This window comes from Eutrigla gurnardus (assembly GCF_963514095.1).
Source record: "Eutrigla gurnardus genome assembly, chromosome: 10".
Taxonomy (NCBI): domain Eukaryota; kingdom Metazoa; phylum Chordata; class Actinopteri; order Perciformes; family Triglidae; genus Eutrigla; species Eutrigla gurnardus.
This window is the reverse complement of record NC_139924.1, coordinates 11,249,742-11,265,280: the sequence shown is the minus strand read 5'-3', so window position 1 is coordinate 11,265,280 and position 15,539 is coordinate 11,249,742. Positions and strand designations below refer to the sequence as shown.

Below are 15,539 nucleotides of genomic sequence, written 5' to 3'. Positions count from 1 at the left end.
GTTTCTAGGTGAAAGTATGCCTGAGCAGCAGGCGTTTGAAAAGCTACGATTTCTGCTTTTTTTTTTTCACTCGTCCCTTTCAAGTCAATGGGAAAACTTCAGTGGTTTTTCGCGACTTACGTCGCGAAAAATTCGTGTTCGGCTAAGAAAAGTAATGGGACGCCGATCCCGATCGAACCACATGTTTTGATATATAATTTGTCCTACAACTCTGTAGGAGTTTTAGGCAATCGAAATTCGGAGGCAAAATAATAATAAGTAGGAAAAAATCCTATGAATAACAATAGTGCTCGGTGCGATTGCACCGTGGCCCTAAATATAATTGAGGACTAAAATCGGCATCTCTACTGTTACTAACTTGACTACTCACTGGGATACTCCCGGGAGTCTGGCTATGCTTTCTGGTCCAGCAGAGTCCACTGAGGTCCTGATCGATGCAGATTGCTAACTGGCCTGATGCTGGAAACACCATATTGTAGCTCCAACTGCCCACCGTGTGACTGCTCAACAACTACTGCTTTTTCGTCTACGGCGACCTGGTTGGGATGGATCAATGAGGACCATGGATCCATCTCGGCTTGGCTGTGCCTGCTGCCATGGACTACTACTGTTGATACTACTACTACTATACTACTACCAACACCAAATACAGTTGGAACCCAAGGGCCTGGGCTGCATGAGATTCCTGCCTAAAAGCCTATTAAGGCAGTTTTTTCTCACCACTGTCGCTGTAACGCTTGCACCTGGGTGATGTTGGGACTTTGAAATTTGAATAGTCCTGCTCAATGTGTTAAGTGTCCTGAGATGACTTCTGTTGTGATATGACACTATAAATAAAATTGAATTGAATTGAGGACATGGTAAAGCAAACCTGTGTCCTATGTAGCCCTCAATACCCCGAAGAAGACTGGCATGTCAGTGCTGGTGTCCTCCTCTCTCTTATCCTCAAAACTATGAAACTTGGTGGCTTTATTCTTCCTTTATTCAAAAAAGGTACATTCTTGTAAGCTATTGAAGTGCACCCATTCATCATCTCAAAAAAGATTATACCCTTTCAGATTCAGCTGGCTCATGTAAATTGTGCGAATGATTCAGACGGAAATAGCAATCCAGCACTGTGTTTTCATTCATTCACTATGACATTATCGTTGACTGGTGACGTCAACTTAGAGAAAAGCATGGGGGGGGGCAATCACAAAGAGCTCAGAGTCAAGCTGAAGGCTGGCGGAAGGAGTACGGGGATACTCAAGCCCTGGTTATATTTTCGCCTTCGCACACATCATGTACAGCTACACGGCTGATGCGGCTTTCTTTAAATACACACTGGAGAGCACAGGGCCTCGCCAAATGAGTTCTCAAGAGACCTCTCTGCACCTGCAGTCATTTTTCAACCTTTTTTAATTGGGCCTCCTCAGTCAGCTGATGCCCAGAGTGAAAGCTGCATTGGCTGTGAGCCAGGTCCCAATCTAACCATCAACCTCATTCTGACACAACGGCACAAAGGACACAAGTTGCCTTTTAGTGGAAAATCTGCAGTTGTCCACTGTTGATTCAGATCCAGAGTGCCAAGTCTTCCAGTAACTCAATATAGATAAAAAAAAAACAAAAAAAAAACAGCTTAAATCAAGCACTTGGCCTTTCTCTCGACAGTGATGAATGGTTTGCTTGCTTCCTTTTCGTCCACGGCGACAGCTGAGTTCTAGAATGAAGGTCCTGTAAATCTGCTGTTCTCAGATCCCTCTTACACAAATTGCATATAAGATGTCTGAGATTGTGAGAGAACAAGCATTTTACGTTTAATAATTAGTAATTAGACTGTCATCATCAGCAGATGGACTCGCTCCATTTGATCCAGTTCCATTATTCTGAGCATTTTCAGGACGTTGTGGCTAATTAAGTTGAGAAACACTTCAGAAGCAACTGTTACAAAAACAGATCAGATCAGAGCTGAATGTTTTTTTGTAGAAATTTGATATAAGCTACCAGTATGATACCAGATACCAGAGTGATGGGGGCTCAGTTTTTTCTTCACTCGTTTTTCTTTTTCTGTTGTAGTCTAGAGCAGTGCTTCCCAAACTTTGCCACATCAAGGACCCCAAAACTGAGACAAATTAGACCACAGACCCCCGTCTGACACAATTTTTAGTTTTAGATGTTTTACGGGAAAAATGGTATAGAACCATAACCAAAATGATCAAACACTCCGTCATTGTGTTACGTATGGATGGTGTCATAGTGAACATAACTCCCTCAAGGAACTCATCATTTAAAAACACTCTACTAGATAGTAGTTCCTAAACTGGTTGCCGTGGCAACATCCTTTGGAGGACATTGAAGACGGATTTCTGGTTTGGGTCACCTTTGCCGATCCCAACGCCTAGCAACCAGCAACCAGCATAGAAGATACAATCTTGCCAGAAACAAAATTGAACCCACCAAGTCGCCATGTGTCTCTGGGTGCTGAATAGTGGCCGGGATGGGACAGAGGCACACACTCTCTCACTCACACACCGTCACATGATGCATGACCTGATATGTAAGTCTGTATGTTAAGAAACTGTTTTAATTGCACCCACTGCCTGTCTGACAATCTAAACTTTACAGAATCGGCCTCCAACTGGAAAAAAATGTACGTTCATTTTAATTTCATAGTCTATTTCCCTCTTGTGATTCTGCTGTAAGAAAAATGTGTGTTAAATCTAATCTAGTGCAAATTTCATTTATGAATGTCCTCCTTGATATTTCCCTGGTCTTCCACTGCTTCCAGCTCAATGACCTTTGACCTCTTCCTAGTGGATGCTGGGTGTTTTGGTCTGGTGTTCACAGACAGTCTCTTGTCCAGGGTTCTTGCTTCACTGATGGCACATGTGAATGTCATACACCTTTAATATCTATTAGTTAATTTTTTACGCTATTCACCGTAAAATATTTTTGGGTGACTATTTCTAAGATAGAAATAACAATCTTGATCTTGCAACGGTGTGATTACCATATATGGTAATGTTTCTGTTGATTCCATGTTCAGCAGTAAAAACATAAGTGGGACCAATTGAAAACAGCTTTATTTCATTTTTTGTAGACAAACACGTTGATTTCTGGACCAAAATAGAGGATGGAAACCTTTCACAAACATCTTTTATTATCATTATTTGAAAATACAAATATAAAATTATACTTTCCACATCTGGGATGTGAGAGACCCCCATCCACTTTTTTCCCTTTTCTTTTCCTTTTTTTCTCTCTTTTGTTTTTACAACAGGGCTTGAGCAAGCCATACAAGAAGACCTGAAAGATGTTTTCAGACAATCGGTCCATTCAGTCAACTCTCATGGTAAAAAGTCTGTTGACACTAAAAAAAAAGGGCAAGTGGTAGGAATGGGCAAGGCAATGAGAAACATCCAGATACCAGCAGTCTCCCACAAAAATACTTTCTCAAACAACTAAACTGCACTCTCAATTACGTCTCCAGGTAAACATATTTTTTGTTTCAGACTGAACGGCTGCAGCTTCAGGGCCTGGCTCCACATCAGTACAAGCATCTTTTTTCAATTGTTCCAAATGAGCAGAGAGCGCTTCAACTTAAACATCTCTGGGCCCGGTTTCCCAAAGCCTTCTTAAAGCCTTCTTAACGTTACGTCATTCGTAACCCCTACTTAGAGTTCCTACTTAACATTTCGCGTGTTTCCCGAAACGTTCTTTGCTAGGAATCTCTTTCGTACGTCATACGTTGGTAAGAGTGGTCTGGAGCACTCTTAGAGCCTTCTTAGCTCTACCGTAGTGATGTTTCCGCTCCTGACGCTAGTCACCGCCACTGTACAGTAATCCAGAAATCCCCGTTGCGCATGGAACTGCACATTGCTAGTGTTGTGTTTCATCAGTGGTTTTAAGTCATTCATGAAGAAAATAAAAATAAAATGTGCATGGATTTCATCACAAGGCTAAGCTTTACCTCAACCTCAGAAGTAGCTGAACCAAAGACGTCGCCGTCTCGGAACCGTTGGTATACATAATTTCATAAGGATCAACTTCAATCCCATGGATATATTGACCGACGCGGCTATATTGCATATGTTTCGACTACAACGGCAACAAATACGCATGTAATTAAGGATGTAATTGGCTCAATCTCCTCCTATGTTTATTATATCTTTTTTTAAATCAGTATAGGCTATGGTAGTATGTTCGACCTAAATAAATGCTTAGGCCTAGAAGGATTTCTAGCAATGTTTTATTCGCAAACACTGCAATAGCCTACATTTTATAATATAGTGCTGTCATGCACCTGCACATGAAATGGAAAATCGAACTCTGAGCAATCGATTTCAGCCCTTTCTTTCTGGACAGCGCCGTGTACGTACGACGTAAGGAGCGTTTCTTAAGAAGACTCCTAAGAGACCGTTCGGGAACCACGACTATAGAGGTAAACAACTTTGGTAAGTCATAACGTAGGAGTCTTTCGTAGCACGCTAAGAGTGGACGTTATCGTGAAACCGGGCCCTGAACCCTTCAGAAAAGCGACAAAAGCCCGTTAGTGGGAGCAGATCAACTGGTGAGTGTTTGTATCACTGCACATTTTGTCGGCCGTCAGATTGAGCCATGACAATCCCATCCATACGAAGTATGAAGCAGCATCCTCTGGTGGTCATGGTGGAAAAAAACAAAGATAGCAACCCACACAGCTCATAAAAACAAAGGGCTGATGCTAGACTACCAAAAAACGGTGGTGAGAGCGGTGATATATTGTCAAGATATTGTTGTCATAGACACACAACAATAAACAAAAACTTGACAAAACTACTTGGTTGACATTAACAGCAGTCTCCTGGATAAAAGCCCGTGGTTTCAGATCCACACACACGTCGATGCGTTGCCCTAGAAACATAATTCACAGTGCAGTTTGGTTGCGTGGGAACGTGACTTTCAGGAGAGTAGGAGACCAGGCTGCTACATGATTAGACTCCAATGACTGCACCGTTTCTAAAAACATGGAAACGTACCGCGAGTGTAAAGTTGTGCCACTGCTGAAATTGAAATTTCAATGAAATTATTATTGTACTTTTGCTTCAGTATCATTGGAAAAAAGTAAGCTGTGAGTGTCGGCTATCCATGTGTGTGCACGTGTAAATGCACGTGTACGTGAGTAACCCCAGCTGGTGAGCTGTGTCCCAGCGATGGAATGTGAGATGCCATTACCTAGCACTTGCCTCAATATTCAAGTTTAAGTGGATACAGTAGGACGCTCACAATACAAAGTCCAAAACCCTCCAGATCACAGGTTCTGTTTTTTTTTCTCTCCCCGTAGTCAACAGTTTTCTACGACGGCATATTAGGGCCATTGTAGGAAAAAAAAAAAAAAAAAACGAGCCTTGATAGGTGGGCAATATTCTGAGAAAAAAAGTGGCAAATTTGCTAGTTTAAAGTGGCAAAAATGGCAAAGTGGCAAAGTTGAGCTGCGGTAGGTCATAGAGGAAGTGACACGTAGCTTGACCCGGATGTTTGCGGTTGCTATGACAACAAGTGAAAGCTACCACTAGCTTAGCCAAACCCGATCAACAAACACCCATAAAATGACAATTTGGCCAATATAAAATTATCCAACAATAACCATCAACAGCCATCACCCTAAGGACCTTAGCGAAGCGTTGTCACACGTTGGGATGGATTAATTACAAAGATAAAAGCGACATTCATGGGAAGTTAGCTAGCATAAATGCCGGTTGTTAGCATCGTAATAAACTAGCAAATTTGCCACTTTAAACTAGAAAATTTGCGACTTTTTTCTTAGAATAATGAACACCTCTTTCAGCACCGTTTTTTTCCTACAGTGGCCCGAATACGCCGTCGTAGTTTTCCAATGACCGACTTGTTGAGCAAGATGTAGAACATTCATTAGCTGTGAACAACAGAGCCAGCTACGAGATCAAATCAGTCAGAAAACAATGAAGGTGTACTAGTGGAAGAAGATGTGGAACTGGGTCAGCAAATTGAAAGGGCCAACAGCTCATACTTTAATAACACCTTATTTCCATAGTGGCAGGTATCTATTCAGACACCTGATGCGATGACTGTCTGTAACCGTTATGGATTCTGTGTATAACATGAGAGGAAGATTTGCCATTTGCCATAGTTTAAACCAATGAATTCTCTCACCAAAGGCACAGTGAGGCAGAGGACAGGCCCAGTTCATGATTCGACTTTGTCAAGTGCTTCTGCTATGAATGATGTTCACATGAAACTATATTTTGCGTTATGAACTTCACATTCAGGAGCAGTTTTAATTGCTAAAGCAGCAGAAGTGATAAACGAGTTAAGTGACTCTCGACTAATGATCGTCGTAACTGACGTTACAAAATGTCAATGTTTAATTTGGTTTCACACAGGACACAAACAGCAGGCTCCTGGGTGAAAGTCCTGTGTTTGTTTGACCCGTCGACCTCCACCTTTGTGGACTATCTCACCCTGTGTTGATCTCCCCGTAAAATGCTCACATGCTAAATAAGCGTCGGCGTCAGACGCCAACGAGCACCAAGCTGATGCCTCGGCAGTGAGAGCAGGTTGTCTGCAGTCATCGACGTCTTTCTTATGGAACTATTTATTTTACTTCAGAGAGAAGATGACCCTCAGGTGACTCGGCATGAACAGCACTCTATTAATTCCTTGTCTTTAGCAAGTCCCTTAATTCTGCTGCCTTCGCTGTTAAAAATTATATTTTCCTTTATGGATATTCATATGGGGCAGGAAGCGTAGCCTTTTATGGTAATATTGCGATGTTGATTATGCTAATTTGTTGTGTCGTGTCATTCATCACATTTACGCTGGTCATTTCTACTGTTATCTGCAGAACGGAGATGAATCTGACGTCGGACCTTCGTGAGAGGTTAAGATAAGAAGACCATGATGTTGCATTGCATGCATGAAGTCCAATGTGTTGCCACATGAATACATACAGATGCTTAGCTACACTGAGTGTTGTGTCCCCTAAAAGACATTATTTGCTAATGCAAAGTATAGAGGCATGTGAACATAATCAGGCTCCATTGACTACCTGTCTGTCTGTCTCCAGCATTGCTCTTATACCTTGTGGTAAAAGTGCAAAGCCATAACTCGGCATATTAACATATCTATTATGGAACAAACTTCAAAGACTATTTATGTGTTTTAGGCCACATTAGAAGAAGAGCGTATTGATCAGAAGCCAGCTGGATAAATCACTTTAGTGATTGGCAATCTCACTTTGATTAAAGTACAAGCTGTTTCCATCATTCAAGAGGCATTTAAAAAAAGCATTTAGGGTAAACTAAAATGTACAAGTATTGAACAAGTAAAAACCAGTATTGGTCACTAGGATATTTGAAGAGCTCAGGTTAATTATATGTATAATAGACATTACTGTTATTAATGTTATTAATGTTATTATCATTAATCTGTTGTAACTATATAAACATCTTTCCTCTGTGTAATAATATCCCACCCGCCCTTTGACCTTTCCAAATGATAACAAATCAAAGTGTTTTGCATAACTAGCATTAGCATTTAAGGTAGTATGGCAACCCCCCAATTTTTTACAAATAACATTCAAGGTTGGGGGTCCAAATTAATGCCTTGTTTACAAGAACAGCAAATCTTCCCCAAACGTTTTTCAAACAGAGTTTTGGTTCGCTGTAACCACGTGAGAGCAGAACAGAATTTTTTTTTTCCAGGTGGAAACATTTGAAAGTTCTAATCCTTACTGGTCCTACATCATCTAATGATTACAAGCTAACGGTATCTATAGCAACTACAGCACAACTAACACTAGTTACTAGGAGGAGTGAGAGGAGAGACGGGTTTAAAGGTTAAGACATCTGTGTATAGACCACTACACTGGTATCAAAGACAGCACTCCTATAGAAGGTCACGTGTTATACCAGAATGACCAACTGAAGATGACTGTAGAGGATGGAAGAGAATGAGAGAGAACTGGATGGATGTATAGTACATATTATTATTATTATTGTTATTTATATATATATATATATATATATAAACATCCAAAAAAATATTGATACAAATCCTTCTTAGAAATGTAAATCATACAACGGAACATACATGTTTAAATTTTTAATTAACAACATACATTTTTTATATTTTTTTTTTATTTTGGGGGATTATTTGATCATTACTTGAAGTCCCCATTTTAGAAACAGTCCAGCATTCAGCTTCCCATAGTTTGTAAAAGTAATTTGTAAAATATCAGAGGGGAAGAAAACAGTGTACATGTATCAATCAAACTTTACAGAAAGGCTGAATCTTTAGTTGTAGCAAATTCCTATTTACATGAAATTATATAGAACATTCTTATTTTCCTTTTTTTTTTTTGTAACGCGTGTATGAAAATTTGGGTGTATTCAGTAACGGTGGATCAACCAATGGTATGCAAGCTATCTGGCAACTGTCAAAAAAAAAAAAAAAAACATTTGCAAGTTAGGCTGATTAAAATGTAGTTAATACAAATAAATAAAAGTCCATTTCAAAGAGCCAACTAATGTGCAAAAAATAATTCTGCTCTCAGCCTTACCTCCAACGCCAGTGCAACGACTTCACTCTGTCGTGTTCTCAAATACGTCCTCTGGTCATCGTTACAAAACACACAGGACTGAGGTAATAAGCAACACTCGTGCGCTGCACTTCTTCCTCCTCGTAAGAAACACAAGTTGCAAAAAAGTGAAACTTGAAATATTGCCTTTTGTGTGACGCCAAACAATCACAGAGACAATTACAGTATATCCAACGAACATGGTCTTTGTGAAATATGAGGACACAGCTGATTCGTCGAGTTCCCAAAACTGCCCTGTGTGCTTTGGATTGATTTTTTTTTTTTTTCATGCTACGGAGCACCAGAGTCGCGGTGACACAGAAGAGTGCAGATCCACAGATGTTTCAGATGTTTGCCTTTTTTTTTTTTTAATTGTGCACGCTATCGCTCGTCACGTAGACAAATGCTGGTTTTCAAATTAGCCACAGTAGGAAAAGCAAAGAGCATGTACGGAGCAAACCAGCGGTGCATTATCTTCTCCTCAGGCGATGGATGGGACTCCGGTGAGACGGCGGACGTCCTCCCATCCAGCGCCACGTGGCCTTTTTTTCGCCTAATCAACCATCACAAAAATATGTCTGCCGGTCTCTAAACCACTATAACGACTGGAGCACAATATACACTTGTACACTTCTTTTATCTGACATAGACTTAATAGGATAGCTTTTCTATTTTTTTTCTCCAGACGACAAAACATTTATAAAACAGGACTGTGAAAATATTGTAGTCCTCTTATTGCCAAAAATAGGTACATTTAGTGACCACGTTGCTAGACCCAAAGCTACTAGGTGTTATTGGTGTTCTTTAGATACGTGAACCAGTACGGGCTCCACGGCGCCCAGCTGGTTCACATTAAATGTCTTTGTACGTGCAAACTCTTACAATCGTTCAAAGATTAAAAAAAAGAGAAAAAAAGTGTCTCAGTTGACAAACACAAAAAGCTGTAGTGACATGTCCATTGCTTTTTCTACCTCAAAATAAACAAAATTAAATAATCCGATCTAAACTTAATGTTTCATTGTTGATTTTAAGTCCAAGACAAAAACAAAAAAAAATCACAATTCAAAAAAAGCAAAAAATAATAATCAAGAAAAAGAAAAGTTAAATCTAAACCAGCAACACTTTAGACGACGAGAAGGACACAGCGTGTCAGGCTCTAAACCACTTCTGGACCGTCCTCCTTTTTTTTCTGCAATGATTTTTGACTTTTCTTTTCAAACTGTTCTTCATCTGGTGCCACCTCCGCTCTGGCTCACTGCATGGATGCTGTAGTGGTTTGCGCCGGACGCCATCACCTGGACACAGAAGCCGGTTAGAAACCTCCTTCTCCTTCGCCTGAAACATTCTGCTGGCAGCACAGACACACGGCCGAAAGCCAGTCAGCATTAACAGCCTCTCTTTGTAGCATTCTTGACACACAACATCACAAGGTATCTGCAGGGTTCAGAGAGCCACACTGGCCTTGCTTTAAAGCCTAACTTGGATCATTTTCACATGTGTTTGTGTCCAAGTGACTATAAGGGACAACCATTTCTGAAAGGGGTCCAGTATTGAGGGAGAACGCTGCAGACAGCAGTCGCTCAAGGATTGCAATGTAATCATATCAGGTAAGCTGGCTCTGATTTATATTCTAATGATCTTATTAGCACAAAGCATTGTGGGTGTTTTGGGAGCATGGAGGATACATGTATCCTTAAAAATCCTCTGAACGACGGACTCAGTTCTCAGTAGAGAATTCAAGAACAAATAATTTGTCATGTTGACCTATATACGCCTGTGGCGTTTGTTTTAATCTTTTAATGTTGAAGTTTCACAATTGCATGTCTTCATCAAAAGAAGTTAAACTTTGAGAGCAAATAGCTCCGTCCTAATCTTTAAAGTCCCTGTAAGGTCACATATTTCATAAAACTTGAAATAGAATATTTGAGCGCTGTACAGTTCTCATCCACACAGGCTCCACCCTCTACTGGATTCTATAGGTAATACTCACCTCCAATCACGAGCATGCATTCACCCACTGCGTAGCCGGCCTATTGTAGCATGCTTACCCAGCAACCACCAGATCTGAAAAGTGAAGCCAATTCTAAAGTGCCTTACACTTGCATTCTTTCTACTGGCCTTCAGGGGGCGACTCCTCTGGTTGAAAAAAGAAGTCTGATTGCATGGAAGTCTATGTAAAAATGACTACTTGATTTCACCTCCCAGAGGATAGTCTAGACAGAGTACACAGACAACTGTCTGCCTATGCCCTGGTCCCCAGCGGCTTCAGCAGAAGGGTGGACACGCTGTTTCGGCCACTGTGAGACTCATAGTTATGGCTAAGTCCAGAGAATGGGCTATGCTCCACACAACCCGGTTGATCATAAAAATAATCAAGTTGGGGACCGTGATCAAGTCGAAGGGGAGCATCCCCCTGGCTGCGCTTATAAAAGGTTTCAGTGGGTAAATGTGTGTTCGTGATTGGAGGAGAGTCTTTCCCATGGAGTCCAATAGAGGTGACTTTCGGAACCTTCATCACAAGAGATATTTAAGCACCCAAGCTCCTCGCACACTTGCCCGCAAAATTATGTTGATATTTTATCTCCATTAACCTTCCTTGCTTCCCTTGAATGAAATAGATGTCAACTACATTTTTTTAAAAACAAAACCATTTTGTAGAGCGCAGAATCAGTCATCCAACATTTTAAACCGTAACACCAGCAACACTCCAACATCAATTTCACTGGGACTTAAAATGTTTTGACGTTGCATTGTTCAGAAAATGGCATTATTGGCTTCATGTTAAACTTTTTAAAAGTATGCATACATGAGTCAAACCCTACTTAATAATTTAGTTACAATGAAAGGATATCTCAGAGAGAATCCAAGAATAGTTAGGAACTTTATTTTTCAAAGGTTTTGCCATTTGTTTGAATATACTCTACAGCTTCTTTGGCAAAAACCCTGTGAATAGCTGTTATGTCTTATTTAGGAGCAGCATCCACAATAAATATTTCAGAAACAGACATGACAGGGAAAAACACATGGAAAAGGGATACAGGAATAATATATGCTTGTATGGGCTGATAGGGGTAGAAATAGTATATAATACCTCAAATGAGATGGCAACCAGTCACCTGTTAGCTTTCAATGGTATCCATTTGTAAAAGCTGTCGCAATCAATGGACCCTAAAATGTACAATTAGTAATTATGTCAGTATGCATTTCTTGGAAAAAAGGCCAAAAGTAGTGAACTAGTGGTGAGTGAAGTTTATTCATAGAATGTCATGCCAGCATGAATGGAAATTAATCTCTCTTACTTTTTCAGAAAAAATAATATCATCAGTTTAGTTCCCAAGTTTGTATTTCTGCAATTACAGAAAGTTTGGTTTCTATACAGGGTTAAACTCAACAGTATAACTGTGTCCCAAAATCTAGACCATATGTATTTTTACTAGGAATATAGCATTTGATTTACTTTGGCAGCACATATTCATAGTGATAAATGTTCAATCTTATTGTATCTAACAATGACCAACTCAATACTGTGGCCATGTAAGGCCTTGGTGGATCTGTTGTCTCCCTCAGCTTATCATTTAATAAGTCCGAGACGATGGCTTGAAAAACAGAACACTGTTGGACACTTCCATCCTTATGTCACGGAAATATGTAAAATAACCTCATAACTGTGTGTTATGTGGTGAACGCACGTAATGTGTTTAAATTGCCAGCACCACTAGAAAGTCTCTTCGTGGTGCACACCCAAATTCCCAGGTTCAACAGAAAAACCTGACTCCTCCACACAGGGAGGAGGTCAGCATGGATGGGTGGGTCAGAGACAGGACTTTCACCTAGGATACCGGTTTTCAAGTCCTGTGTCAACCAAAAAGTCGACTTTGAGTTATTAAATGACAATGACAAGTTACACAACAAAATGTCTGTTTACACCCAAACCAAGATGTTTCCCTTTCTTAAACCTAACCAAGTAGTTTGTTGACTAACCTTAACATCAAATTGTTTCTGTGGTGACATCATTTCATACATTACTTGCCACCACCATGTAATACGCAATTAAGAGGTTGTGGAACATAATTCTCTGGAATTGCATTTGAAAAATCATGTCTCGAAAAAACAGCCCCACTAAGGGTGTATTATTATTTGAAACTTACTTATTTGAAAATAAATGTATCCCAAATTAGTTGTATATGTTCTTGTAAATTATCTAATGGGGCTGCCGGTTTACAAAATAAGGTTTTAAAATACATTTTCTGGAATGTTTTAATGTTTGTTGGACTTAAGTCCAATAAAAAGCTTATATAACCTCACCATGATGTCTTGGCAGATGGCAGTTATTTTCGAGGTCATTTTCTATAAAAATGTAATCGATTGTCATACAGATATTTCAGAAACATCAACAAATAATCTTCAAATAATAAAACTGAAGATTGTTATTAATTATTACTTTGTATTTGGTTTTTCTATCATTTATTTTGGGATTTCATTTCTTTTACATTTCTTGACTCAAACCTCAGGATCCATACGAGAGGTTAATCGCATTCATGCTGACACATATTCATCAAATAATCATAAATCACAGGACATGCAAAACATTCATTATGCCTAGATGTAAGGGAGCGAGTTGCATTCACCAAAGGAGGAATGAAGAAAGATCAGAATGTATCATACTTACACCTTTGCTAGTGAAATTATGGATAGGGTCGGTGATTCAATATATTCTTACAGTTATCAAATCCAATCCAAAATGCAGTTTAAGTGGATATACATAATGTAGATTAATGAGTGGATAAATGAAGGAGGAAACTAGTGTGAATTTAGTTTCTTTGGTGAATGCAGCGCACTTCAGTTGATATGCATATCAGGCCACCATCATAAGCCAACAATATTTGTAAAATCTCAATAGTCAAATGACACCATGCATTGCTAAGTTTTATGGAAAACTACGGTAATATGATTAGTGTGTGTGTGTGTGTGTGTGTTCATTAAAAATATTGTTACTTTATTAATGAATTGGCAAAATGTATTAAATAATGAAATTGTCATTATTCAGTAGAGTATCGTAAAGCTTCTCTTGAGGTTTTCGAATTAAACTTTAAACGTTTGTCACATTATTTTATCAAAAAATGATTTGATGTTATCGTTATATTAATGTAATATATGGTGCCGTGAGATTACTGCTAAACCACCCAGTTAATATGGCAGCGTGCTAACAATTGAGAGATTAAACTTTTTTTAAAGGCGAAATGGCAACAAATATGTATTGAAGCCGAATATCTCGTTACATAAACACATGTTGTGAATTTAATGAATCAGTCCATTTCTGTTTTTTTAAATACATTTTACTTGTGGACTGAACAACGCTCTGGAGTTATTGGACATGTCAGATAAGTTGGAAACAATGTAACGTTAGTGGAGCCGTATCTGTATCTGACTGCAGAAATACAGAATTGATAGAATGAATCAACATGCCAGAAAAGAAGCTGAACAGCTTTCAAATTTAGATTTAGAATTGTAAGACATCCTTATCAATGATGCTTTCGACTGTTTGGTACAGCTCTAATATAATTATGAAATAAATTACATCTGGTAGTCCTTGCTGGTTGTCATCACTTTCCTTAATTTCTTGGACACTTTCCACTTATGGATGTTTGTCCAATTATTGTGGCAGGTCTCTCATCTCGGGCTTACGGATCAGGTGCTCCTTGTTCTCCTCCACCTGTTTTCTTCTACTTCTTCTGGTCTGTTACTCTTTTTTTCGTATGAACTTTAATTTCTGTATTTTAATTTTTTTTTACTCGAGCCACAGTCCGTATCTCAGGGAACGAAACATTTATGGCCTCTATTTATTAGCGACTCTCCCTTGGAAAAGTGTGCATTTCCTGCCTTCCAGCTCGGCCACTATTGTCTCACTTTATTTAATAGTTGTTTTATGTAGTGACAACTTCACTGCTTTCCGAGATACACCTTTCTACGGAATGAGACCCGATGATGCTGAGTTCACACTGGACGGGAAGATTCGCTGACGGCAAGCGATTTTCAGAGAAACGTTGCCACGTAAACCAATTGGACTGTTTACGCGCGGTGCGAAGGTCCAGAGTTTCTGAGTTAGTGAAGTGATTCGATGAGCTTGAGGACGATGATGGAAATATAGATATACTCACAGCAAGGTTGTGGCTGAAGCCTGACCCGGGCTGAGGGCTGGTGGCACTGATGTAGTTGCCCACACCTGAGTCCTGACTAGTTCCGTAGAGGTCAGCTACAGGGCCGGGACTGTTGGCACCAGGAAAGGCTCCAGGCCGGTTTGAGTTGGCTCCTGTTAAAGAAGGACCAGGACACAGATGAGACAGAGAAATTGTTACACAGCTGGCACTCAGAAATTCAATTGGACGATGAACTGGCAAAACATAATTCACACAGTCTTCATGCTTTGGCCACGATTTGGAGACATTACAGTTTATTTGATGATATAATGCAACTTGTTACTGACTTGATAACATCATGTGTTAAAGGGTCAGATGAGGATCTTTCACATTCTCTTTTGTCAGGACCTCACATGGAAGCCAGATTTTAGCACTGAACTCCTGTGGTCGCTTTCATATTCAACTACTTTTCATCAGTCTTTTATGTTCACTTCCAAAGCAGCGGGCAGTGAAAGAAAGAAGTAAGGGTGTTGGGCCTTTTCACATTGGACAACGACCACAGTGCTACTAATGGAAAAACCTGTGCATGTTCACGGGGCAGAAACTGCACCCCCCTCCTGTGCTATCGAGTTGGTTGGCACCGTACCAAGAGGCTCTTATTGGTCAGCTTTAGCTCTTACCCTCAATGCAATGAACACAGTTAAGCATTGGAACAGCCAGAACAAACAAATGCAGGACGTTGACTTAAGTACTTGTGTTGACTAAAACTAACCGAGGACACCTACAAATGAAGTAACCCTACGCTGGAATTTTATTTCCAAGATTCC

The 15,539-nt window shown here is 39.8% G+C and overlaps 1 protein-coding gene across 7 annotated transcripts in view; it reads right to left on the bottom strand.

The window, feature by feature from the left end:
• Positions 1-8,096: 8,096 nt before the first annotated feature.
• LOC311019813 (RNA-binding protein Musashi homolog 2-like) overlaps positions 8,097-15,539 on the bottom strand; it is a 185,293-nt gene continuing 177,850 nt past the window's right edge. For 3 of the 7 annotated variants that reach the window (XM_084019411.1, XM_084019414.1, XM_084019416.1), the window contains 3 exons: positions 14,734-14,885; positions 11,667-11,743; positions 8,097-9,870 (listed from right to left, as the gene is read on the bottom strand). In XM_084019411.1, coding sequence (XP_083875537.1) covers positions 11,702-11,743; positions 14,734-14,885 — 194 coding nt within the window. In that variant the 3' untranslated portion in view covers positions 8,097-9,870; positions 11,667-11,701. The remainder of the gene's footprint in view (positions 9,871-11,666; positions 11,744-14,733; positions 14,886-15,539) is intronic. The other 4 variants (XM_084019410.1, XM_084019413.1, XM_084019415.1 and 1 more) reach the window with 2 other exon arrangements.